The 27016-nt window shown below is 41.5% G+C and overlaps 3 protein-coding genes across 6 annotated transcripts; 2 read left to right on the forward strand and 1 right to left on the reverse strand.

Moving 5' to 3' along the window:
• Nucleotides 1-6: 6 nt before the first annotated feature.
• Nucleotides 7-7249, reverse strand: rsrc2 (arginine/serine-rich coiled-coil 2). Of its 4 annotated transcripts, none has more exons than XM_062543325.1 (10): nt 7108-7249; nt 6258-6414; nt 5926-5966; nt 4305-4480; nt 3730-3876; nt 2686-2802; nt 2279-2358; nt 1398-1714; nt 861-953; nt 7-740 (listed from the first exon to the last, which is right to left on the reverse strand). In XM_062543325.1, exons 1-10 carry the CDS (start codon nt 7111-7113, stop codon nt 552-554), a joined length of 1323 nt encoding a protein of 440 aa, XP_062399309.1. In that variant the 5' UTR covers nt 7114-7249; the 3' UTR covers nt 7-551. The 4 variants fall into 4 exon arrangements, with proteins under 4 accessions (XP_062399309.1, XP_062399308.1, XP_062399307.1 ...); XM_062543324.1 differs by having other exon boundaries at nt 2255-2358; XM_062543323.1 differs by having other exon boundaries at nt 2623-2802.
• A 213-nt stretch (nt 7250-7462) lies between these two features.
• ercc8 (excision repair cross-complementation group 8) lies at nt 7463-17987 on the forward strand. Its single transcript, XM_062543327.1, has 12 exons — nt 7463-7837; nt 8254-8349; nt 8504-8605; nt 8719-8842; nt 9481-9562; nt 11194-11262; nt 11691-11757; nt 12483-12586; nt 13185-13309; nt 13635-13832; nt 15235-15330; nt 17221-17987. The coding sequence occupies exons 1-12, from the start codon at nt 7761-7763 to the stop codon at nt 17281-17283; spliced, it is 1203 nt and encodes a 400-aa protein (XP_062399311.1). The 5' UTR covers nt 7463-7760; the 3' UTR covers nt 17284-17987.
• A 277-nt stretch (nt 17988-18264) lies between these two features.
• elovl7a (ELOVL fatty acid elongase 7a) lies at nt 18265-24614 on the forward strand. Its single transcript, XM_062543328.1, has 8 exons — nt 18265-18391; nt 20351-20433; nt 20528-20718; nt 21532-21612; nt 21985-22041; nt 22155-22260; nt 22353-22489; nt 23440-24614. Exons 2-8 carry the CDS (start codon nt 20370-20372, stop codon nt 23671-23673), a joined length of 870 nt encoding a protein of 289 aa, XP_062399312.1. The 5' UTR covers nt 18265-18391; nt 20351-20369; the 3' UTR covers nt 23674-24614.
• Nucleotides 24615-27016: the final 2402 nt, after the last annotated feature.

The raw sequence follows: 27016 nt of genomic DNA on the forward strand, positions 1-27016 counted from the left end.
ACTGGATTAATACCATACCTTTTATTTGTTGGACATGTGTGGTGCACGTTGAATACAGCAATCAGTATTATCCTCAGTGGGAAATGACATGTTTGTCCCACTGATTTACCTAGTATTAGAGTAATAACTGAATGCAAACAACTAAATGCCTCTTGGTATCTACTTAGATGTTTCTTTCCTTCAAGCCATCTGATATATATACACATGTTTAGTACAAAAACCAGTAATCAAGCAGTCACATTTTCCTCCGAAGTTCCTCCCAAAATTTCTCAGTGCCCTTCTGCACCGCTGCATAATTCAGGAGTAAAATGCTCCTGTCGGTGCTGCAAGACCTAGCCCTCCCCAAAAAAGATTTATTTACAAGTGAATGTTCCACGATATGGGATTGTTCCTACATAAATTACAGATCTGACTCAACCAACATCCATGCAAGTTAACATCCATGCTTCCAGCTTCAAATCAACAGACACCAAATAAATCAGTGGCAAAGCTGGTACACAGATGGAAGAGCAATAAGCTGTGGAGGTCTGGAGGTCACAAGGTCAAGGAGGTCAGAGAGCATCCATCCCTCGAGATGAGAAGGCGGAACCAAAGCCTAGTCCCATGCCTCTCTGGGTGTGCGTCTGTGAGCGGGCCATTTCGTACTGAACGTCCAAGTTGCGGAACATCTCTTCCTGCTGCTGTAGAGTCTTCAGGCCGTCTTCGTCCAATGACCCAGATGGTCCGGCCTCCTCTTCGTTCTGTGAAGGGAGAGAGAGAAACAAAAAAGACAAAACAGTCACAAAAGTCCCTTAGGACACATGCTTAGATTAACGTAATTTTCAGGAGATTTCCAGAAATTCCAGGGTTCGTCGACTTACTTTGATGCCCATGAGTTTGCGAAATTTTACGTTTTGGTCCTTGTTGCCAAAACTTAGTTTTTCCCAGAGCTCTGTTGTCTGATTCCTCGAGTCCTTCAAGACACAAAATGAATGTCCAACGTTAAGCATGACAATGAATCATCAACATGGCTTTTCACACAAACACCTAAAGGTCAGTGATCATACACAATTGGCACTTTCAGCAATCATCTCATCACAATACAACAGCTGGCCATTCCATCAGTACACACATTGTTTTTTTTTTTTTTAAGATCTCTGTAGGCAGCCCAGGCTCCGAAAACGAAAGAAAGCCAGGGTAGCCTATCCCACAAAATTTGGCCCTCAGTTAAAATATAAAGCATGTTGTTTTGTACAAAAATGTCTGCCAATACATTTAAATATAAAAATAAATATAAACAAACTTGACTTCCTGTGCAATCGCTGACTCCATCTTTAAGTCAATGGATTTTCTTTAGAATAAACTTAACAGGCAGAACAGCATTGGACAGGGGACTCTAACTAAAATGTCAGTCCTACCCCTTCTTTTTTGCCCTGCCAAAGCAACTTCCTCTTCTTTTCCTGCTCAGCAAACTTCATGGGGTTGACTGCCGAGGGGTTGTAGTAGCTGGGCACGGCAATACCGGTCTCCGCCAATGTCCTAGCTTGCAAGGCTGCCATCTGTGCAGCCATGGCGATCTGTGGCGTCACCTGTGTACCCGAAGCCAGCAACGCCGCCACGTTCAGCACGGGATTGGAGGAGGAGGAAGCAGCAGCAGCAGCAGCCGCAGCAGCCGCCGATGCTGCCGCCGCTGCAACCACAGCATCACTCAGGAGAGGAGCAGAGGCTGCGGCAGCTGGGGACACAGAAAATAGCTGAACTGCAGGAGCTTTCAGGTGGCAAGTACTATGAACCACTGGGGAAGCATTCACATTTCATACTGATGTCTGACTCAAATCACAGAGGTAGTGAGATTTAAATAAATGCATGTCAAAAATGGGAATACACTACACATAATAAGCTATAGATGTAAATTGAACCAAACTCTTCTTGCATGTATTGGTTACAAACTAATTACAGTAACCATTTTACAATTTTGTAGCCATATTAGTAGATATTGCCATACAAACCACATGCATTTATTCACAGTAATTCTGAGCTGAGCAGAGCTGGGTTTTCATAGTCTTAACCTGGCATGGCAAGCCAGTACAATTTTATGGTACTGTGTAATTGTGACTTAATCTTGTCTTTGCTGCAAAGCCTTCTAGCAATATCATGTCATGTCATGTCTCTGGACAGATCCAAAAGGGGGGAAAAAAGGAACGGAAAACCCAAATTCCAGACAGTCAGAAAAACCCAGCTCGCCTTGGCCCCACATTTGGCTAAGGATGGTTACCTTCCACTGGTGCCTGATCCTTACCAGCAACATTCTCCTGCTGCTGCTGTTTTTCCAGCAACTCTTTCTCTTTCTGCTCCTGAAGCTTCTTCGCCCTTTCTAACCTACAAGCAAACAAGACAAAAAAAAAAGAGAAGACCAGAGTTACTAGCTGAATAGTGGTGAATGGTGAACAAACAGATGCTTAGAAACACTTGCCCTGCTTTCAAAACTGTGCATATTCGAAAGTACTGTAAACAGGCAAATGATTTTGTAGAACAACGCAACTGTACATACCAAAAACAATGAGTACATTTACAAATACTAAATGACTGGTCGACTTCAAACACACATAAATAAATATCGTGAGAGATTTTAAGAGCTGTTACCCAATCATAACCCTGTCTAGGGTTGTATGAGAATCAATGTTGCCTCCACATGGAAGCCGGTACCTTCTGGCCAGTGCCTCCTGAGCATCCATGGCTGTGTTTCGGCCGCGGAAAGCAGGGGGACTAGCAGTGCGGCTCCGGCTCTTCCTTCGAACCTTCTCGGTACGTTTTTTCCTTTCCCTGTGGGGGGCAGAGTGAGTGATGGAACCACATGATGTCATTCTCTTTTTCTGATTAAGTACTGAAATGCAAACTCCCGGTGTGGTGGTAAAACCAAATTGTGATTGCCAATTTAACCATGTATGTGTACCTATATTGCCAATTTTACATAGATACATACATAGGACACACATAGATAGTAACACGCAAACTAAATTCTTTATCATTTAAATGCAAATCAATTTAATTTTCAGTAATATCGTAATACGTAATTTTAGTAGTATGCAGTTGCAATTCCTACTCCCTAGCTAAGGTCTCCTCTGCACTGTGGCTTTAATGTTATTCTCCTTCTGTAATTCGCTTTGGATGAATGTAATTTTTTTCGTAATTGGATGCCTACTCAGAAAGCTGGAAAAGATCTGCAGTATCCAGTCCGAAAGCAATGTTTTGTTTATTTGTTAGGCAGTCATGGCAACAACCTAGACACCCTTTGTGAGCCATAAATACCGACCCCAAGAGGGTCCTAAATACTGACATTGATGTCATGACGTTCAGTGACTTAAGCCTACCTCACTGACAAGATTTGGGAAAGATTCTTGAAAGACTGTAGTCTTTTGAGTAAAGCCTGAAAGAGGGGCCTTAGTTAAAAGACTACGATTTGGGAAAGATTCTTGAAAGATTGTAGTCTTTTGAGTAAAGCTTGAATGAGGGGCATTAGTTAAAAGACTACAATCTTTCTAGAATCTTTCCCAAATCTTATCCGTGTAAAGCCTACCTTACACTGGCAAGATTTGGGAAAGATCATTGAAAGACTGTAGTCTTTTGAGTAAAGTCTGAATGAGGGGCATTAGTTAAAAGACTACAATCTTTCAAGAATCTTTCCCAAATCTTGTCAGTGTAAGGTAGGCTTAAGGTAGGCTTAAGCAGAATCTCACGGTGCCAACCCACCTGCTTTTGCTGCGACTCCTGCTGCGGTGCCGGTGCTTGGACCTGGAGCGGGAACGGGCCCGCCTCTTCCTCTCGCGGCTCTTTGACCTGCGGTCCCGACTGCGGGAGTGAGAGCGCCTCTTGTCCCGGCTTCTGCTGCGGTGACGCCTGGACACAGAACACAGCCAGCCTCAGGACTCCGTTCTTGTGCATGGACATACAGTTCGCCCGCAAGACATCCAAAAGCTGCCATCTTTGCCCATAACGAGATCCGGGTGCTAATCGAAGCTATCTACCTATTGCAAGTTGCATTGCAAGTTGGCTCTCGAAGAGAAAGTAGTCGTCTTAATGTACCGAAGATAACAAAACCAAACCCACTCAAAGGCAGATGACAAAAGTATGTAGGGCAAAATGTCTGCATTTCAAACATCTTGAGAGTTAAACAAGTCAACCAATCCCCATGATATTTCCCATAGGGGCAAAAACAAATACGCAACAATCTCCTTATGTGGGCAAAAATTGTCACTGTTTTTTTGTAAGCGGACTTCAGAGGTCTATGGTTTTAAGGTGCCCAACTATGGAGTGTTCCCCCTTACCTGTCCCGGGACCTTGATCTGGAGTAGCTCCTGCCTCTGGAAGACTTCTTGTCCTTGCGACGGTGGCGGTCTTCGCCATTCTCCTCAGACAACCTTTCTCGACCCCGCTCATCCTGCGGAGTCTCCTCCAACCTGCTGTGCGACTTCGACGCCTTCTCCGAGTCCCTTCTCCGAGCCTGTTTTAAGAAGAAGTGGTCTCTTTCAGGAAAATAGTGCAACAAAGAGAGTTAGTATGGTGGTTTTCTAACACCGTTTGCCAAGTCATGTTGACAAGAAACTATATCACCTCTTAAAAATTATTTTCCAACAAAGTCACATCAAGAAAATCTCAAATAAACAAATCATTAGGCCACAACAACTTGGGACCGGGAAAACACCAAAACATGGAAGCAAAGCAGTTACTCAATTAAACCCATACCTGATGAATAGCAGCCAGATTTACTGAAAGTTTTCATGAAAGGTAAAATGTGCAGCAAAACCTTTTACCATTTGTTTAGATAGTGATCAGGCGTGTCCAAGATCGACTAGCTCAGGCCAGCTGCTACCATTTCGAGTTAAGTCTGATTTGGCTAAAAACCATAAGTAAATCATAGCCTTAGGTGGGTGTGTGCTTAACCATCATTCATGTTCACCGTCATCTGTGGAGTTAGTACAGCCTTATGTTCAGGCTCATTTTCATAATAGCTTCAGTGATGCAGTGCAATGAAAATTCTACCTCCTCCTAACATTCAGTATTAGCATTAGTGAAGTATTAATCTCTCTTCCATTTTAGGCACCTGTGCCTTTAAAACAATTTGATTGACTTACCAAAATGCCTAATTTGTCAGATATATCATTGCCACAACAATGATGTTCATCTTTATAAATGATAAAAATTCCTTAAACAATATAGCCTACCCATAAAGATTGCTATGTTTCTACATTCTACCATTGCTGTGCTTTTCCAAAGCATCTCATTGTTCATTCTGTTGTGCATGCAAGCAGTACATAGAAAAGGACAGCCCTAATTAGTCTGTATTCACCGTCTCAGTTAAACCACCCACCCACCCTTTGCGATCCCTGACAAAATACTTAAAGGTCAGGAATCTATAACCATGTGAAAGAGGTTAAAGTTAATTTTTTGGTCTAAGTAGGCAAGTATGAGTTTGAGTGGCTGATAATTACCTGTCCAGGAAGTAGGCATATAATTTTGCTATCTGTCAGCAGCGTCTTCAGTTCAGAGTGTCTCTTCGTGCATTAGCACGCTGAGTGTAATTTATTATAGAAATGTTATCATGTGATCTAAACACAAGTGTTAACAAAAATAAAATAAAAAAATAAAGAAAGAAAGAAAAAAAAGTGCTCCCACACAAGCATTCTTCACCATGTCATGGCATTTTACACACCGAAAGGCTATTCCAAACGTTATGTGACTAAGTGAAAGTGGGCGTTTAGAAATAAAACAAAGAAAAGGAAAAAAAAAAAACACCACACAAACACATCAATTGCTTGGGTTGACTATCTGATGATCCATTCATACTTACCATCATCTAAAAGTATAACTGATAAGCATTAGGCTATCTATGTGTATGTGAGCTGCTCACTTTAGTCCTGAAATGTGTGGTAAACTAATGTTAGTTACCTCTTTGCTTCTGCTCCGGCTTCTTCTGTGCTTTTTATTGCCTGAAAAAAAAAAGAGAAACAGATGACCAAACCGATCAATGTCAAGTGGAGTTTGAGACAGATCTTAACTTACTACAGTATTATGTGTACTGTCAGTAAAGAATGCAACAACCATCACATTAGTTTAGAGCAGCTGCTAGAGGAATATCAAGGGAATTATCTGGTTCCCCTGTAAGGCCCACAAAGCCAAATATAGAATTCTAAACATAGCTTCAACAGAACCAACTTAAACAGAGCCTGCAATGCAAATTTCGCAGGCCAAAGTTAAAATGCAGCAATAGTTTCACTCACTCGACTTGTGTTTCCGATCCCTTGAACGTGACCTGGATCTCGAGTTATGGTGTTTTGACTTTCCAGGCGACTTGGACGTCTCGACAGCTGGCCTCCTTTTATCTGTGTCAGGGGGAGACGATTTCGCCAGCATCTCGTTCACGTCGGCGTCACTCGCCTACAAACACATTTCAGTCAGCAAGGATACAGAAAATCAATCTTTTCAAATCAACAGACCAGTCATGTCTAATTATCCAGTGAATATTAGAGGCGATGCACAGTTTGGGGGTAAATAACTTATGATAATATCGTAATCCAATACATGTTACGTTGACGTAAATCTATCCACATAGTGACTGCGTATTGTAACAATTCCCTTACGCCACCGATTAACGTGCAATCAATAGAGACTGTGGGGGAAGTTACACCTTATTCGCTAAGAAAGGCCTTTCCTGCCTCCATGGCAAGGTTGATAATAGCTAACGTTAACGTTACTAGCTATGTTAGCCAGGCTAGTTTCAGAAACAGCAGTAGGCTACCTGCTAACGTTAATGAGGCAGCTAACTTAACTTGTTAGCAAACTGAGCCTCAACAACGTTATCTGGTGGTTGATTCGTGGTTGACTACAGGAGATGGATTTGAACGGTAGCAGGTGAACGGAAATAAGCCCGTCACGAATTACAAAACACACAATTACTTGAGTTAGACTAGGCAAGCGACTAAATGACAATCCTTTTCTTAGCAAAGCAGTCGAGGGGCGCCATCTTGGAGAGTTGAAAATACGATGGTCTTATCTTGTTTTAAACTAGATACGCGAGTGTAGACATCGAAGAGTTTAGAGTTCGTTAATTCATCGATTCAATCATCTTACCGCCATTTTTCTGTTGTGTAGAAATCTTCAGAGACTGATATTTGTGTGTAACTACCACCCTGCCTCTGTACTGCAGTAACACTACTATGACCGTTCTCCAGATACACTGCGAACTCAGTTTCCGGAAAGTGGGCGGTAGCAACTAACCGGTGGGTTGCTAAAAAGCATGGAAAAATTAAGGTTACGCTCAAAAAGAAGAAAAGTACATTGGACTGGCGGCCTAAATCAATACTACGATGAATGCGTATAGATGGTAATTACGTTTTAGTAAAGCGTCCAATTGTTTAATTGTTTAATCATTTTTGCATTCAGAAACAAAACATTTTATTTTGTTGACACATCCACATACGGAAGCTGCGTAACTTCCTGTAACAACATGGGCTCTCGCAGCGAAGCTACGTTTTTAGAAATAATCATGGTCTGTGTTCGTAAATAACACTAATTATAATTCTCTCTTTGTCCCGTAGAATGACTATCATGAACATTGCAAAATTTAGATCACGACAATTTCACAGACATAGGAAACGCCTTTTTGTTTGCCATAACGGTTGTTAGTTATCATTATCAAGACCCTTTGATTGATTCAATGATAGCATAGCGAGCAAACTTTAAAGCTATTCGTACATGGTGTAGGAAAAGGTTTTTGCAAAAAAATGTTAAGTTTCCTTGCGGCTAGACGTACTGGAGTCGATGACCCCCTCCGACTGAGACGTGCAGAATCGACAAGAAGGTAAATGCTGTAAAGCAGCTATTTGTGATGCCATGTGTGTTCATAATTATTTTCTTGTTGATTGTTCCTGATCAGTAGCTCGGCATAGCCCTAGTAGACAGTCATTAGGCATAGTCAAAGCCAGTCCCCCCGATGAACCAAAATTAGGGGGCCTGGCTGAACTTGTTCCAGGACTACTTTTCCAGTGGAATGAATGTCAGTGATTTTTGATAGAGATGCACGATATATGGGCGGCCGATATATTATTGGCCGATAAGTGAGCTTTGGATAAAAGTGAATAGATGTAAATATTTAATACAATAATCTGCATACTTTTCAAGCACAGCAACCTTACCACTGGGTGAAATCAGATTCAAAATGGTTATTATTTTCAAGCAAAAGCTTAATGAAAAAGAATGTGTTGCTTTTCTCTAAAGGGTTCTTAGTCTTGAGCTGAATCATGATCGGGATGTGGCTCGAATCCATGGAAATGGGATCAACTCATTAGACATTGAAGTAATTGAAGGCAGATAGTAAGTGGTTAACTTTTACTCTGTGATCTAAAAATACATTTATGATCAGACTTTTGGGAGTGTGTGTTCTCAAAGCTTTGGAGCTACATGTGAGTTTGTCATGTAGTCAATGTTTGGTATGGTGTATGTGCTTGAATTACTGCTTGTCTCTTAGTATGTTGTCAGGAGGTGCAGATGGAGTAATAGTAATCTATGACCTTGAGAATGGAAGCAGGAAACCACATTACACATGTAAAGCAATGTGCACAGTTGGAAGGTAAGCAAGCACATTGACATTCTTAGAGTGTTCTGTAGGTGGCAGCATTGCCCCACGCAATCCCTGTCACTACACAATGTGATGGTGTGGCACTGTGTTTTTCTCTTGTTTAGGTCTAGCCGCCATGTGCACAAGTTCAGTGTGGAAACTGTTCAGTGGTATCCCCATGACACAGGCATGTTCGTATCCAGCTCCTTTGACAAGACAATGAAAGTGTGGGACACAGAGACGTTGAAGGTCAGCCCTGTTCCATGGCATGAAATCCATGAAATCTTACTGGGCGGCTGTTTGTGTTTCTATTCCATGCATTTCTCCATTGAGGAGCTAACAATGGAAGCCATTGAAGCTATAGGTCAATATTGGTAGAATTTCAAACTAAGTGTAGACATGAACAAACAGTGGAACGATTAAGGTTAGATAAGGATAGCAGCAGTGGATAGCAAAACTGTTAATGAAATGAGTTTTGTAGGTTAGAGTTAGATGAAGGTAAAACTGATCTGTTTGTCCACATTGGGTTTCCTTTCTTGTTCTGTTTACACACAGCTGGATATCCAATTTGGTTGCTAAGGTCACAGGGCCCTTCGCAAATACTGTGTGCAGTCACTTATGCCGTAGTCATGCTTAAATTGGAAAAGACACCTACTGCGGTGTATGGCAATTGCATTTTCAAAATCTGTCTGTACTATTTGCATCAGTAGCATAGGTTTATAGCACAGAAACGTTGTGGGTCAAACAACAATTTCACTTTCACTGAACACTTTCTATTATCTATTTTTAAGTTGTGATAGACTTTTCTACAATTCACAGTGATACTTTTGTAGACCATTGGAAGCTTTTTTTTTTTTTTTTTTAAATCTTGTTTCCTCATGTTGTAGCCCGCTGAAGTGTTCCAGTTTGAAGAGAATGTCTACTGCCACCACATGTCCCCTGTAGCCAGGAAGCACACGCTCATTGCAGGTGTGTTCAGTATTGTTGTTCTTACTTCATCTCCTATTCACTTGCATTTTGTGCTTAAGCTGGCCCTCTGTTGACAAGCCCCAGCTGGGACAGCGGCTAATCCTCGAATACCTCATCTTTTCAACATTTTGTACGTGGCTATTTTGGTCATTTCCCCACGTGTTCTTGTATTGAGTTCTGATGGTGTATTTACTAGTTCACCTGTGGTGTTCAGGTTCAAATGTGGGGTTTCACTGCTTTTATACCTTATGGCTATGCATTGTTTAAATAACACGGGCCGAAAGTTCCTTACTTCAAAGCTTATGTGTTAAGGGTTCTCTGTCCTCCACCGCTGTTTCGCTCTAGTGCTTAAGTAGGCGGCACAGGCACAGCACTGCTGCTGTGTCTGCATAGCTCTGAAAGCCTCCTCTCACCAGTTCATCTGGTTTAGCTGCCAGTGGGTGAGAGTGCAAACCCCCCCCCCCGAAAGACACCTTCCTAAAAAAAAAAATCTGCCGTGGGATTGTTCAAAGTCGACACAAAGACAATTCAGTGCTGGAATTCCTCTCACAGACGTTACCCCCCCCCCACACACACACACACACACACACACACACACACACACACACACACACACACACACACTCCCCATGCTGCCTGAGCAGGACTGACAGGTTATTGAGGCTGGTTCTCGATCCAGAGGCTGCCTCCCAATCCGCCTCTCTTTGCTTTCACCCTATTCCGATGATGCCAGAGGAATATTGTCTTTTAGCATGGGCATGCCAGGAGGATTTTTAGGCTGACCACATATTACGCAAAAGCTACAGCGGGTATTTGAGTATCAGTGTTTATTTCTTTAGTGTATGAATGCATACTGGAAATTTCCATTGAGTCAATGTAGAAAGAACCTTTGAATGAACTCTCTCGGCATTTGTGTGATATCTTTAGGATCAAGAGATGGTATCACAAAAATACTTTAGTCTAGGCATCTAAATAGTTTATTCAAATATTTTCGCTATTGAAATGGCCTCAGGTCAATTTAAGGACCATTTCAGAGGTATTGTCGGTCTTCAAGTTGGAACTCAGACCTCCTGGTTGCGATACAGTTTATGTCGGAAGGGACTACAGAATAATTTAAAGACCATAGTAGTTTCATCATGAACAGTTTCATTCTGAAGTTATTCGGTGTAGAGCCTAAGCCCGTAAGCTTCTGAGCGATAACTACTCAGTTCCAACTATTTTCTTATTTCCTGTGGATGACCTGGTCTAGATACCATTTCACTGTGATTTCAGTTTGCCATAATCCTGTCAAACATTAACTCATTTCATTATTTCTCCATTATGGTCTGGTCAAATAGACAGTTAATTAAATGTAATTATATGGTCATGGATAGAATGTTTTGTATTATAAGAAGTGTAAATCAATCATTGTTTGCCAAAGGGAAGAGACTGATAAATAATGATTTTCTTTAGTTCTTTAGTTTCATTTTTTATCTCCCAAACAAAGAAACCTCCTCGGTATGCACATTCAGAGACACACATCCACAGGCCAACAACCTCAGACACACAATAACACACTCACACAAGTCTTTCACGCACATGTGTACAGGAAGACTACTCAATCAGGCCCTTTGTGCTCTGTCTGTCCTCAGTTGGTACCAAAGACCCTAAAGTACAGCTGTGTGATATCAAGTCAGGGTCGCGTATCCATGTCCTGCAGGGTGAGTAATCTCACAGAGACACTAGCAAGACTCTAAGGTCATTAGCGAAACTTTATCAAAAATCATGCATGTGTTTTAGGTGAGGATTAGGTCTTCCTCTACCTGATTGAATAGTGTTTGCTGCTAATAGCCATTGTGCCTACATTATCTTGCATCTTTTGTGGAGTAGTGTAATTCATAGTTCTCCCTTTTAAAGTACCTATCTGTTAAAAAATAGTAAGCGACTGATTACTATTAAAAAAAATAGTAACCGACTGATTCCGCACTTCTGCCGTCCAACATGAAGATAGTGATTGGTGTGAAAAGAATGTTACATTAGACGCATAACATCAATATAATCATTGTAATGATTAATCAGTCCTTAGAAAGAGGCCGTTATGGCTGATATTACAGCACTGCAGGGCTCATGTTGTCTTTACTCACTGCAGGTCACAGAGGGGAGGTTCTCTCAGTCAAATGGTCTCCTCGATATGAGCACATCTTAGCCACGGCCAGGTAAGCAGTGCCAGCTCTCTTTCTCTCTCTCTCTCTCTCTCTCTCTCTCTCTCTGTCTCTTGCTCTCTTTCTTTTTGTTTTTCTCTCTGTCTCTCTCTCTCTCTCTCAGAGGACGCCCTGACAAGTTTAGTCAGACAAACAACATGTCTGCAGCTTGCTCTGATGTGGAGCGTCGGTGGAGCATCGGAGGTGGTTTATTTGCGCACTAACCTAACATGAGATTTTCTCATCTGGCTCCCAACTAATTAAATAAGTTAATTAATCCAGTGGGACAGTGAAGCCATCCAAATAAGCCCTATTAGAATGACAACAAAGCGAGGGGGTTCAACTATGACAAGATGAGAGATCTAAAACACATTTAATTGCCAGCCCAAAGATGCTTTCATAAAATCAGTGGAATAAGTGAAATTATTAATCCATGAAATTATTTATGAAGGTAAATTAAGTTATTTCAGCACAAAAGCATTCAGTTTGTAATCTTGTACTTGGCATAGCAGACTGTGAACGATCTGCAGTGTCCAGAAACTGAAGCTGAACTAATCACATTAAATTGCACATTTACACGAACAACATACACCATTTACAAAATGGTAAATAGTACCAAAGCCTCTCTGCCTCAGTTTTTTTTCACTGCGGTCAGCCGGATTTTATTGGGTAGACACTCTGTCCGTGCAAACTGGAGTATTATGGGAATGGTGGTTAATGTCATGTAATTTTATCTCCAGCGCGGACAGCAGGGTGAGAGTGTGGGATGTGCGACGGGCCTCAGGGAGTCTCTTCACTTTGGACCAGCATAACGGGGACAAGTCCAAAGCTGCCACAGAAGCAGGTAGGTGCATCTCTGTGCCCAGACCTGTACACTCATGGCTGTATGTGACTATATGGAGCTGAAGGCTTACTAGTCCCGGTCTTTGTGTGAAGAATTGATTCTCATTTTTGTTTAATGTGGTTGTCTTGGCTCATGTCAGGAATAAAGATGGAATATATGTACAGTACATGTACACTTTTTTGTGCACTTCGTTTCATGTACAGTGCGGTATGATAGCATATTTATCATGTATTTGTCAATCAAGACATGATAAGGAAATGATCTGTGGCATTTTGACTGAATGTATTCCTTGGATTTCAAAGTTGTTAAACCATAACGATTAGGTTAGAACAGGGTCCTTATCACAAGGTTGGTGCCAAGCAGCACGATAAACAGTGTGTGGAATTTTACTGAGCGCCCAGGTGATAACCTGTGATCTCAGGTATCTCTTTGTCACCATGACAACAGAGGCAGGCAGGGAAGGAAGGTGTGTGTGTGTAGGGAGGGGAAAGGGGGGGAAAGGGGGGGGGGTGTAAGTGCACAGCTGGTAAGTGTGAGGCTCTGTTGGGGAAAAAAAAAAACCTTCTGCCTGTGATGCTTTGCCTGTCTGTGTTTGCAGTCGACACGGCCCACAACGGACGCGTGAATGGCTTGTGTTTCACAGCCGATGGCCTGTACCTGCTCACCACGGGGACAGACGACCGCATGAGGCTGTGGAACAGCGCTACAGGAGAGAACACTCTGGTATGGAGAGAGACAGAGAGAGAGAGAGAAAGTAAAAAGAAGAATTGAAAGGAAAAAAAAGACAAAAGTAGAGAGGAAGGAATGTAAAGCTCGGGGCGTTTGCTGTGATATTCCTCCAAATACCTTTGATTTTCATCCTGTGAGGTTTAAAATATGTCACAGTAACCAAACTACTTTTGATCAACCCATTTCACAACCGCTCTCCTCAGCTCCTCCTCTCCTCTTCCTTAACCGGGTGAAGATACGGATCTTGATGTAAAGAAACGATAAAGACCTGTTATTCGGTCGTTAAATCGTATGTTTAATCTGCCTTTGTCCTCTGCAGGTGAACTATGGCAAGGTGGCCAACTCCAGCCGCACTTGCCTAAGGCTAAGTGTGTCACGCGGCTGTAGTCCAGAGTTTGTGTTTGTGCCCTGTGGCAGCTCGGTGGCAGTCTACTCACTGCACTCAGGAGAGCTGGTCACTATGCTCCGGGGTCACTATAATAACGTCGACTGCTGCGAGTTTCACCCTGACTATCAGGTGAGTCGGCCTGCTGCGGAGCCCTCCCCTATTTCCAGACACCTTTACTTCTGTGTTTTGTTCTGCCATATGGCACACAGACAGACACGCACAGACATGTTAACCATTTATTTATGTCCACGTGAAGAAAATGGTACAGGTATACATTAATAACATTTTAAGGATGCCATGCAATGCATACGCAAACTCATGAACCAGTGGCATACACCAGGCACAATACAGCCCTCTTTTTTTTGCCATCCCAAATTGTTGCAGCCATCTTATTACCAACCTGTGTGTGAGTCCTAGGCTATCAAATATGAAAACGAGTAGTGTGCACTTATTGCCTCTGAGATGGTGTTTAGGAGTGGTTGGTATTTAACTACCTTGGTGTAGAAAGCCTCCTCCATGCTAAAATCAAAGGTGCAACTTACCTCCATAATGTACACCTCATTGGACTGGTTGATGATTGAACAATTGGCAATCAGGTGTAAGAAAGTACTAGAGTTGCTAGTGCAGTGCTGAAACATGGATGGTTTTACCTGAGAACACACACACACACACACACACACACACACACACTTAGATTATAATTGGATATGCCTGGAATTCCTAATAAAACTGTTTGGCCTGTACACAAATAATCTCTACTCTCTAGTGATATTTGGCATGGAGCCTATTTTCTAGAGCACCAATTAGTCTAGTATAAAGGAAACCCATACACAGAACCTCCAGCTTTCAGCAACTGTAGTTTCTTTCAGTTTCACTACTTAGTCAAACTTGCGGTATTTGTATATTATTATGGAAATAATTTGTTGTAAACTTATTTATCACAGTCTATTTAAGTGAATAAACATGAATACAGTATGCAGCATGCCAGGATTTGAGATGATGAGGCGGTATAGTTGTTATCTGAAGATCTTCTGCCTCTAACATAGCATGAGGATCTCCCCCTACAGTGATTATAGGTTGCATAATTGTGCATATAAAGTGAAAACACAAGACTGCAAAACTAAGTGAGCCAGAGTCACCTTCCTTTTAATCACCCAGTCATATATTTCCCCACCGACATGTAGGAATGTATGGCATTTTGTTGTATGTTTACATAACCTACACATTCTGCTTGAAAGCATTTGCTTTGGTCATTATAGACCCTTTCAACTGCAGAAACAAACAGGTGCATTCCTAAGGTATTTCCTGTGGCACAGAAAACATCGTTGAGCTAATGATAACTTGGGGACAAGCTTAGGGACAAAAAAAGGAAAACAGGTTTTAAAGTCAACGTTTTGTAGAGCGCTGCACTAAAGTCAGATTAATTTTCATTTCAAGTATCTGCGTTGGTTTTTAAACATTTCAACCAGAAACTCTCCAGGAACATTGAACATTGAAGGGTCAATACTTCAACAGCCTTTTGTATTTGCAGGAACTGTATAGTGGGGGCAAGGACTGCAACATCCTAGCCTGGGTTCCTGTGTTGAGGCAACCTGACATTGAAGATGATGAGACTGCCACTGCCAAGGTAGGATACAAAGCCCTGGCACATATCTTTGTCAGTGCAAAACATGCCTTGGGTATAAACAGTGCCTGAGGGGATTGGCATGGTGACTCTGATGTCACTAACCAAAGAGTTCCTGAGACACCGTTCAGGCAGTGATAGCTTACACCGATAACTACGATTTCCTCACAACACATTCCTAAAGGATGAGTAACAGACTGATATGCTTAAAAAGCTGTCCTGTTTAACCTGTTTTTGCTGTGGCTCTAACTAGCTTAATATGGTTATATACGTTTAAAGCAATAGAAAGGGGTGGACAGGAAATCTGGACGTCCTGGAATAGTCCAGAACAGCCGTCTAGCCATCAACCTTGCTCAATGCTTCAACAGCCAAGTCAGTGTCTAGCTCTCCCTAAATATACTTCACTTAAGCCTATCCGTACACTCATGTCTACACTATCAGTTATCATTATCATTAAAAAAAAACTAGCAATATTTGCACCATCACGTTTTCAATAGCCTATGGATAGGCACAAAGACTGCAGTGTCAACATATCTGCCAACTCTCGCAATTGACAACGTACCCCCTGAGAAATTGGTTCCAACAGACAGGTAGTTGCCTCATTGTCTATTTGTCTAGATATTTGCTACCACAACTACTACATATACTACATATTGGCTGACCCACAGCAGTGCTAACTGATGCAATTGATGCTGGTCTATGCAATTGCAGTTACAAAGCTAACGTTAGTTGAGTAGGCTGCCAGGCTGCATAGACAGTATAACATGAATCATGATGAATGACAGACTTATATGAATGAAGGCACAAGCAAAATAATAATCATTAATCAGTAATTTTATTTTGAATGTGATCATTTCACTGTACTATTAGACTGCTAATGTGAGTGTACAGTAATTTCCTGTGTATTAGCCGCGTTATGTATAAACCGCAGGACAGTGTTTAATGAATTAAAGAAAACAAAACCATATTAATACCATATTAACTGTCCCTGTGTATTAACCTCAAGAAACTAGGAAACCAAGAAACCTCAAATTTCGGTGTGCTTGAATGGTAATGTGACTGTTTGGAAGAACGTCCAGGGCCTTTTTAAGTCCCATTCAGTCCCTGGCAATAGGTTTATGTCTAAGGAGGTTATTCAGTGAAATGTGATTGTAATTACACACAGGGCCGGCCCTTCCTAAAGGCCACAAAGGCGGCCGCCGAGGGTGCCAAATTGGTTGGGGGGCCAGGCGCCCCAAAAGCATCTTTCTTTTAACATCATTGATTAACAAAATAAGAAACGCTGGAAGCAGAAAGTAATTACAAAGTAGCCTGAAAAGCGGTGCAACCAACGTTACATTGGTAAACATTGTTGCAATGTCGTATCTGCCTCGTTTTAACGGTTAGGCTATGCTACCACAATGCTGAAGAGAAAGTCATCATTCTCAATAACCCATGGCTGTGAGTTTTAAGTGTTTTCATGCATGTCTGGATAACAGGTGAGGAATGTTTAGGAGACAGATGTGTGTTTTAGGCATAGTGCAAGCCCTAATCTCTGACTGAAGTGCGCAGAATTTATGCATTTACATAACAGTATTTAATCAATTTACTCGGGGGTGACACCCCCCAAACCCCCTCTAACTTTTGGAATTAAGTACGGGGGCCGCAAAATCTCAGTAGCGCCTAGGGCTGCCAGTGGGCTTGGGCCAGCCCTGATTACACAGACCTACCTCTGTCTTTTTCCAGATTAAAACAGTGTATCATCAGCCAGCCTTATTAACTTTTACAAGGCATTTTCTACTCATAAACAAACTTCCTGCAACACTCTTCAAGAATATATGGTTGGCTTTCGTTAGTTTCCCTGGTGAGATATTGGACTAAAACACTTAAGTGTTAAAACAAATGTGTTGACAGAGTGGACCACAGGCTGCAGTAAACCCAGCTTTTGTCGACGCTTGGAGCAGTGACGAGGACTAAAGGATTTCAAAGACGGAAGCCAAAGAATGATGAAGAAAGCATCTCCACGGCCTTGGTTTACAAAACCTGCCTTCTCATACCACAACAATGCAGAACATGCTGTCAGTCATGTGATGGAGCTCCAAGAGCACCTTTAGGTGTATTTTAACACTACTAGTGTCTTCATTTATGGATGTGTCATACTCCTATTTTCTTTTTCATTCTCAAACTGCTGGGATTTGTAAAAGTCAGTCATGAGCCTGATGTGTATAGTATGTGAGGGAATGGGATGAATGTTTAGATTGAGATCCATGTTCTAGTTATTACAGGAAAGGGTAGTTCATGATGCATGAGCTCAGATGACGCCATTTAAAAAACGTCTTTTGTAGTGAACCTGTAAATGGGATGTAAGTAAATGTTGTAAATGTTGTTTACAAATGATATTATGCCAGTTTGTTAGGGAATATGTCGGTATAATGATAATAATAATAACAATACATTTTATTTAAAGGCGCCTTTCTTGGCACTCAAGGTCACCAAAAGGTATCAACATAACTTGCTCACAAATCATGCCTTTTTCTCCACTGAACAATCAATTATGCATATGGGGGACATTCATATCACTCTGACTTGAGCAGCACTCTGAAACAAGCAGGATTGTATCAGTTTTATGATTTGTTTTCTAAGGTATTTTAAAAATAAACATGTCACTGTGTCATTGCTGATTTCTGTGTGTAACAGTGAACAAATAATTATTTTTTTTGGATTTACAATCCTCTCTACATAAAAGTCACACCACAGATCATTAAGATTCTAGCTTATGCATCTGAATATAGATTTCTGATGGCCCCATGAACCTTGGAAATTGTATTGTCACAGTACCATGGCATTTCAAGATAGACCCCCATCATGAAGGATAACCTTCAGACCAATCAGGGATGATAGCGTGATTCAGGATGAACGCCATGCATCAAGAAATCTCCGCCCTGCCTTCCAGAGGGATGTCCGCGCGAGACGAGTAACCAGCGTGAACACACCCCTCCAAATTGTTTTCTTCAGCAATCAGACCTCATTGCGTGGGGCGAGTAGAGAAACGCGCGGCAGGGACCGGAGCCGGAGGATCGGACAGGTGTGTGATGATTATTTTTAGCTTCATTATTCGGAGAGATGAAGTGGATAGAATCACTGGGAGATCGGAACTTTATTTAAATCAGTCTGTTATTTCAAAGGCCTCTTATTTTACCACACCAGAAGTTTTCAAATAGGCCTACTTTTCTGCAGCTTTTGTCTCCAACTGGATAGTGGATACGTGTTGGCAGTGGTCATGAAATGCTTTGGTCTTTGATTAAACGGCAAAGATTGTGCATCATTTCTAAAGATTGATTTTACGCTAAGAAGTAGGCTTAGGCGATGCAATCTGAACATAGGCCTATGTATGTTTAATCGATGGCTAGTTGTTAAACTTTCTTAATTGTTTAGAAGTCAGTGTTTCTGATTCGCCGTATGAAACTGAAGTTCATGAAGCCTACTCCAGACTCTTGGTTTAACGTTAGGCTATGCCCAAGTCACTCTGTTCGATTTGAATAATTGTTAAGTGAATTGTTTGAAGATGCACCACGTCTCTGAAAATTGGTTAATTAATCTATGTTGGGCTGTGGTTTTGATTTAACCTTGTCTGTTGAACCTGTTGCGCCTCTTGACCTGAACAAGGAAGTCGGAGGCTCTTGCTCAATTCACTTCTCAATTAGCCACGCTATTTTATCCGCAAAATATATTGGTCTTCATTAGGCTAGTTGTTTCATGTCTATCTTTCAGTTATGCGATATCTATGTATGTGTATGTATGTAGGCGGCGGTATCTCTACTGTGTTGAAGTTTTATTTGCATTCTCCACAATGAACTCGAGCTCAGCCGTTGGGGCAGAGATGGTAGACACACCTTGCTTTGAGACAGGTGTAGTTACCACACTAGTTTTATCACTTTTAGTTACCATGACGTGTCAAGGCCTGTAGTAGGCCAAGCACTCGATTTTCTCACTGATGATTGAGCAATCTTCTGGTAAATTCTTTTGTTTTATACTAGCCAAAATTGCAATTAGATGGTGTTTTTTATTATATGTTTAAGATCACAAGTGAAAAATGAACCCCACATTAATTACTTTGGATAATCCTCAAAATCTTGAAGAACTTTAATCACTTCCAATGCTCCATCATTGGTAGGCCATGTGTTTGGCCACAGAGTGACTTTATTTTTTATCTGCCATTTTACTCAAGAAATGCTGAAGTAGGCCTTTATAACCTACAGAGGAAAAAATCTATTTCAGAATGTAGCCCATTTCATTCCATGCAACATCTCATTAACTTTTACCTCTGAAAAGGAAAGCGTTATGATTACTTTGTCCCGAATGCCATTACTGAAGCACTGTCACTCAGAGTGTTGCAAGCCACCTTGAAGTGACTGACCAAATGCCTTGGACTTTTTGTAAACAGCACCACAACTTCAGAGACTGGCGAAATTGTTTTACTTAACTATATTTGTATATCTATAAGTGTGAGTTAGTGAAGTAAGATGCAAAAAGAAAATGTCTGCACAGATCTTGTCCTTCTAGCATCTTTGTTGCATCTTTCTTTTCACTACCACACTCAAGAATATTAGTGGTGCTGTGGCCAGGCTTGCTTAACATAAACTTACTGTGTGCTATTGTTTCTCAACACTTGAACGCTTGTTTCTCCCTGACCTTGCTCGAGAGAATGGAGAATGGCAGAATTGCTGATGTTGCTCTCTGCCGTCTCTCAATGGCGTCTTTCATGTGCGTAAATGAAGCCTTCTTGCATGGGTCGCACTGTTGTGTTGTAACCTTTAGACATGGCGAAATGAGGCTGTGCGTTGGAAGTATGAATGGCTGGTGTTTGGTTGAGAAGTTTGGGCGGTGTCTGGTTTTATTCAGAAGGAATACTTGCTTTACTTTGCAAACCAAGTTGTACACACTAAATCATAGTGACCCATAGACTATTTCAGACAGTTGCGTGTATGCTGCTGTCATTGGTATTTTTTTGCCAGTGATGCATAAGTTTACCTTTCTTTTCCAGGCTTTCATCCCTGGCTGAAATGGCACTCAACGAGTACACTTCTAGAGCTGTGCATCTGTATGATGAATGGCTCAAAGATGCCGGTCAGTAAGTCTAAATCAGCTGTCACACATCCCACTTCCTCCTTGACTTTGACTTGATCATTAAATGATCTAACGGGACTTCGCCTCTGCACAGACCCCAGGGTGGATGGCTGGTTCCTCATGTCGGGCCCGTTTCCGCAAACGGTCATCCTGCTCTCCTACATCTACTTCGTCAAATCACTGGGACCCAGGTTGATGGAGAACCGCAAGCCCTTTAACCTGAGGCCGATCCTCATAGTCTACAACTTCAGCTCGGTGGTGCTGTCCCTTTACATGAGTTATGAGGTAAGCAGACAAGATTGCTTTGCTCTCGTAGTGGCCTTTGGAGCAAGTGAAGGATGTTTGTGGCTTCTAAAGTATTCCCCCATGGGGTGTATGCCCCTTCTTAGGTTTGCCTCTCAGGTGCAACTATCCCTCTAGTGTGTCATGACTGAAAACATGCATGGTGTGACATCAGGATGAACTTCTGAACTTCTTCTTTAAACAATGTTTGCCAATGCAAATGTATCCATTGATTTGCATGCTGTCAGAGGAATGCTTGAGTGTGGTGGTCAACAAAATTGTTAATACAGGGTAGCTTTGTTTTACATCTGGCATTTTCCATTAAATGCACAAACCAGATTGTCTCCAAAATGGAGCACATCTTTTTCCATTTTTGTGGCATTTAGTGGAAGTATATGTTAGTGGATGAATCCTCATCTTGGATGGCATGAGGCACACTTACTTAAATGGGCATGCTGTAATTTTGTGATGAAACTTTGTTTTCAAAGTCATTCTGATGGAAGAAAGGCTGGGATATTTATTTACATTCTCAGTATTCCTACAGAAAAAAATTAGGCTGGTTGAGAAAGAACATTTTAATATTTGACCACACAATTATCATAAGGGAAGGTGTTCTTCAAATTTTACAAAGTCATACAGCTAACAGCAATACCAAACAATAGCTTGAGCACAGCTATAAAAAAATAAAAGAAATTGAAGCAAAACGATGAAGTATTTAAAGAAATCATTCACTGTGATCAATTTGAAACAATTCTGCTTTATATTAATATCTGTTATATTCTATCTAAATGCTCTTGCATACACTTCTCTCACCAGTTTGTCATGTCGGGATGGGGGACAGGGTACAGCTTCAAATGTGACCCCGTGGACTATTCCCACTCTCCACAGGGTATGAGGGTAAGTTTAGGAATGTGACTTGACCTGCTGAAGAGGAATCAGTCTGGTTTTTCTATGGTATCAATGCAGCCATTTAACAAAAGCCGCCATGCACATTCTGTATGGGTGATCTGCCTGGTCTAGTACTCCAATGACTTAATGATATTGTTTTTATTTCCAGAGAAAAAGAAACAATTTATTACAACTACATTAAAAAACATCTCTTTGATATAGAAGAGGATATGTGAATTACATTTGATTCTCATCCTTGAAGTGAATGTGACTGAGATGGTCCCTATTAATTAGAAATATGCAGCGAGTGCTCTGACTAATGAAAGTCTGTTTGCATTTAGCTCTGCTAGCCATGCTGTTAAAGTCCTTGTCTCCTTACAGATGGCTCAAACCTGCTGGCTGTACTATTTCTCCAAGTTCACTGAACTGCTGGATACAGTAAGTGTCTCTGGAGCCTTATTCTGTATCATGTCCTTGCCAGGAAGTCACTTGTGATTCTGTCACAGAGCTCAAATTGACAAAATGGCAAATTCTTTGTCTTTGTTGCACAGATTTTCTTTGTTTTGCGCAAAAAGAACAACCAGATCACCTTCCTCCATGTGTACCATCACGCCATCATGCCTTTCACGTGGTGGTTTGGCGTAAAGTTTGCTCCAGGTACGGTTTTGCATAGCTCGACTCCTGAGGCCTGTTTGACCTCATGGTGGGATGCAAATGTAATTGCCACACTGTTTTGTTGACTGCTGCAGGCGGAATTGGAACCTTTCATGGGCTTCTGAACTGCATTGTCCATGTCATCATGTACACCTATTACGGCCTATCAGCCTTCGGACCTTCTTTCCAAAAGTACCTCTGGTGGAAGAAGCATCTCACATCAATTCAGCTGGTGAGTGAGATGTACATATTTGTGTGTGTGTGTGTGTGTGTGTGTGTGTGGTTGTATAGCTCAGCTATACACAGAATGCTGAATGTGCTCACGGTGCTTTACATTTGAAACATGTAGTACAATAGGCTACGTGCAGGAAAGGCTCTCTGTACGCTTGTGTGTTTCCGATGGAGCCAGGTGTGTTTGAGCCTGCCGCTATTGGTAATGCAATCAGTGTCTACACGGACCCGGTTGGATCCTGCACCTGGGAATCAGCACGTTACGACAAAGAAAGATTTATATGTGTTGAAATTGTTGTTATTAGTTGAACAAGATATTCAGTGTCAGAGTGGAAGATTTAACGAGCATAATATAACAGAAGATGCCGTTACAACAGATTAATTTCCACCGGAAATAAATGAGTGTACAGGAAGAGCCTTTTGTGCACCTAGGCTATAGTAAAAAAAATAATGCGTTGTTCCTCTTTGTTGCTGTTGCTGTGGCTGTTTGTGTTCCAAGCAGCAACATATTAGGAATACTTAAAAAAAAAATGGCCAAATATATAGCAAACTATAAACACAACACGACGCAAAAGTTTGACTTTTCAGTTAGGCCTTAGAGTATTACTCCAATGCAGAGGCCAAATGGGTAATAGTAGAAGGTGGGGGCCATAATATTGATTCAGATAACTGATATGAACACAATAGAAGATGAATACGAAGCCAGATTTAGAGAGGAACTCTCTTGCAGGCCAAATTGCATCATACTGTAGTTCCCTCGTGTAATGTTTCAAGAAGTATTGAAGTAATGTTTTGTCCCCACCAAGTGACAGTACTTATCCGTTCAAACCTTTGAAGCCAAAGGAGTACATTACATTGGCAATCAAGCTACAGCATACGAGGTATAAAAATCATTAGGGCTCCATTGTAACTGGTCTATCAGCTGATCTGATGCTCTTTCTATGTTCTCAGATCCAGTTCGTCATAGTCACCTGCCACAGTAGTCAGTATTTCTTCATGAAGGACTGTGGCTACCAGTACCCCGTCTTCGCGTACATCGTCGCCGTCTATGGCATGGTCTTTCTGCTGCTCTTCCTCAACTTCTGGTACCACGCTTACACCAAGGGCAAGAGGCTTCCCAAAGTGCTGCGGGGCAAGGGGCCGGACCCCAATGGAAATGGGGTGCTCCATGACAAAGATGAGTAGAGGCCAGACGCGTATGGGCATCTACACGCTGACAATCGCTTGGATCTCCCGAGACTCTTTGGTTAACCTGGTGAAGAACATTGGTTTAGAAGTACCCATGCAATGCTGTGGTCATTGGGGCATTTGTCTTATTTTGTTCTTTCACTTCACCCTCGTTAGAACATCTTGTAAAGAGACTTTTTATGCCATGGTAGCATTCTACAAGCCTTTCTTCTACAAGCAATTTTTACATATCCAATCCAAGATATTTTAATGTTTTTTGTATATTTTGTTGTGAACTTTTTTTTTGGATATCCTAGCCATCAGAGTTAAGCAGTTTAGCATGTTAATACAACTGAAACTGAATGATGCTTTTTAAAAAAAGAAATGCTAAATGTTTACAGATGTTGTTGTTCTACTGCTCTTTAATTTATCTGACCAACTCCCATGATCTCTTTGTGCTCAACATGGAATCAAACCTGCCCACTCTTGAATGAGGCACATCAGGACTAGTTAGCATCCACCCCCATCTCTTTTATGAATACTCAAGGAGACCTTCCCTTGAGGTTTCCTGTTTCTCCAAAGATGTGATGTGGCATCAAGAATTAGGTAGGGGCGGTATCTCAGGAGTTTGTACAGCTGTTCAGCCCAGCAAAGGCTCCAGATTTGTACCAGTTGTGGTCCTCAGAACTGTAACGTCCTTGGTTTGGCTTTGGACCTCTCCCCATGACATGTTTACCTAGTGCCTTATGAGGACAAATAAGCACCGGTGTTAAATGATGGGAGAGCATAAAAACTTGGCACTTCCTCTCTTATGAATATTCTAGGTGAGGTGTTCTTGGTTTTCTCTGCCTATCAGGATGGCTCTTTTTTATATATATATATAACAAATTTGAATGTAAAAAAAAAGCAAATGTTTTACATATATTTATAATGTCCAAATAAATGCTGTTATCACTGTATTATGGGTGGATCTCTTTGCAAACAACTTGTATAGTTTTATGGAGGAAGTAGACTGTTGACTGGGGTTGGTCATGTGATGTTGCAGTGCAAGGGTGAAGTTGATCTGAAATTCCTCTTGTAATAGTAGGAGCATACTGTACATGTGATTTCTGAAGTTCGGTTCACTGCTAATAACATATTGACACATCAGACCTGTATTCACCCACAAATCAATTCATTTTAATACCAGTAATTATTAGGCTCTTTATGTTACTGCTGTGCTTAGGCCTAATACGTCAACCACAACTAAAGTGCAGTGGTGTTTACATTTTATATAATTTGTTCACCTCACCGTGGCTCAAAGCAGATTTTTAAGGTCCACAAGGAGCATGTGAGCTCCCTCCTCTGGAGTAATACAGCATAGCAGCTGAGGTTGAAGAATGAGACCACTGTTCATGGATCTTGTCAGAGGATCATAGCACTGATTAAAGTAGAATACTGGGTATTTTCCATAGCCTTCAGATTTATACTACAACAACTGCTTATCTAATAAAATCGAACCAAGTGTGTCATTAATCTTTTATCAAGATCAACAAATCTAGTTGGTACTGTTTGCAGAATAAAGAGACTTACCTTGCACTTTCTTGTAAAATCATTTGACCTAATATGAGAAGAGTTTGACTTCTTTTAAGTCATCTCATCATGGAAACGAGCAAATTTGCCAGCTAGTACATATTGAGTGAATTTGTCTTGATAAAACCCTTTAAAATAAGTCAAAGTTTTCTTGAATTAAGTCAAAGTGCTCTTTCGAGAGAGCACTAGATAAGTCTCTTCATAATAAAAACAATACCAAATATAGCCGCAAGCGGCGATGGCGGGCCCGAGCACCTGCGGTGCGGACCTGTGACATTGCAGAATCTAACAAAGCAACATCTGCGTGTTGGTGGGCATGTGCATGAGCAAAACACATGCCCATCAAATGTAGTTAATTTTCGTGAATGTATGTGTCAACCACAACAGACAACACGCTAGGTGGCTCTATAGAGTCCCTAAGCCACACCCTATAGGCCAGACCTCTGTCTCTGACTGGCGGCAGCAATAAGACAGGTAAAATTTGTTCAATTTCGTGAATGTATATATCAACCACAATAGGAAACGCACTAGGTGGCGCTATAGAGTCCCTAAGCCACACCCTAGGCCAGAGCTCTGTCTCTGACTGGCGGCAGCAATAAGACAGGTAAAATTTGTTCAATTTCGTGAATGTATATATCAACCACAATAGGAAACGCACTAGGTGGCGCTATAGAGTCCCTAAGCCACACCCTAGGCCAGAGCTCTGTCTCTGACTGGCGGCAGCAATAACACACAAGCCCACCAAATTTGGTTAATTTTCATGAATGTATGTGTAAACCACAACAGACAACGCGCTAGGTGGCACTATAGAGTCCCTAAGCCACACCCTAGGCCATAGCTCAGTCTCTGACTAGCAGTAGCAATAACACACAAGCCCACCTAATTTGGTCCATTTTCGTGAATGTGTGCCTCAACCACAAAAGAACAACATGCTAGGTGGCGCTATAGAGTCCCTAAGCCACACCCTAGGCAAGAGCTCTGTCTTTGACTAGCGGTAGCAATAACACACAAGCCCACCAAATTGTATTGATTTTCGTGAATTTATGTGTCAACCACAACAGACAACGTGCTAGGTGGCGCTATAGAGTCCCTAAGCCACACCCTAGGCCAGACATCAATCTCTGACTAGCGGCACCAATTCCACATGTAGCTTCCAAATTACATCCAAATGATAACCTTTTTCTGCCTATAACACCAACTTCCTGTTTCTTTAATAAGACGCCATAATTCAAACCTTCGCCATTTCAATATACTTTGAAAATTCAAAAATCTGTTCGCAATTCCTCTTGGGCAAATCCTCAAGATCATTTTACTGCTAATACGACATGATTTCGATAAACCGTAGGAGAAGTGTTTCAAAATACATGATGTGCAAAATTCATAATCATAATCATAACTCAAATTCCTCTAAGATTCACTATGTAGTTTAAATGTGGAACTTGTTCAGATTAATGCAACACACATGCCTACCAAATTTGGTTCATTTCCTTATATGTATGTGTCAACCACAACAGACAACGCGCTAGGTGGCGCTATAGAGTCCCTGAGCCACGCCCTAGGCCAGAGCTCTGTCGCTGAGTAGCGTTACCAATTCCACACTTAGCTGCCAAATTTCAAGAGTTTTAGAGCATGCCAAGTTGGTGAAAAAAGGCAAAACGTGGCCCAGAAGAAATTTAATCTGAGCAAAAACAATAGGGCCTTGCACCTACGGTGCAGCCACTTCAATGGCCACACCTCGGTGCTCGGGCCCTAAATAGATTTGTTGATACGTTTTGGCTTTGTAATGGTT

This window comes from Sardina pilchardus, chromosome 8 (assembly GCF_963854185.1).
Source record: "Sardina pilchardus chromosome 8, fSarPil1.1, whole genome shotgun sequence".
NCBI classification, from domain to species: domain Eukaryota; kingdom Metazoa; phylum Chordata; class Actinopteri; order Clupeiformes; family Clupeidae; genus Sardina; species Sardina pilchardus.

Bases quoted from the DNA above. Each gene is read 5' to 3' on its own strand.
- ercc8 (XM_062543327.1), top strand. From the start codon at position 7,761: ATGTTAAGTTTCCTTGCGGCTAGACGTACTGGAGTCGATGACCCCCTC. The intron at 8,606-8,718 runs GTAAGCAAGCAC...TCTCTTGTTTAG, and splicing joins GCAATGTGCACAGTTGGAAG to GTCTAGCCGCCATGTGCACA. The intron at 13,833-15,234 runs GTGAGTCGGCCT...TTGTATTTGCAG, and splicing joins AGTTTCACCCTGACTATCAG to GAACTGTATAGTGGGGGCAA.
- elovl7a (XM_062543328.1), top strand. From the start codon at position 20,370: ATGGCACTCAACGAGTACACTTCTAGAGCTGTGCATCTGTATGATGAA. The intron at 21,613-21,984 runs GTAAGTTTAGGA...GTCTCCTTACAG, and splicing joins ACTCTCCACAGGGTATGAGG to ATGGCTCAAACCTGCTGGCT. The intron at 22,261-22,352 runs GTACGGTTTTGC...TGACTGCTGCAG, and splicing joins TGGCGTAAAGTTTGCTCCAG to GCGGAATTGGAACCTTTCAT.
- rsrc2 (XM_062543322.1), bottom strand. The intron at 4,481-5,925 runs GTAACTAACATT...TTCTTAAAACAG, and splicing joins GCCGGAGCAGAAGCAAAGAG to GCTCGGAGAAGGGACTCGGA. The intron at 2,359-2,622 runs GTAACAGCTCTT...GTTTGCTTGTAG, and splicing joins CTAGACAGGGTTATGATTGG to GTTAGAAAGGGCGAAGAAGC.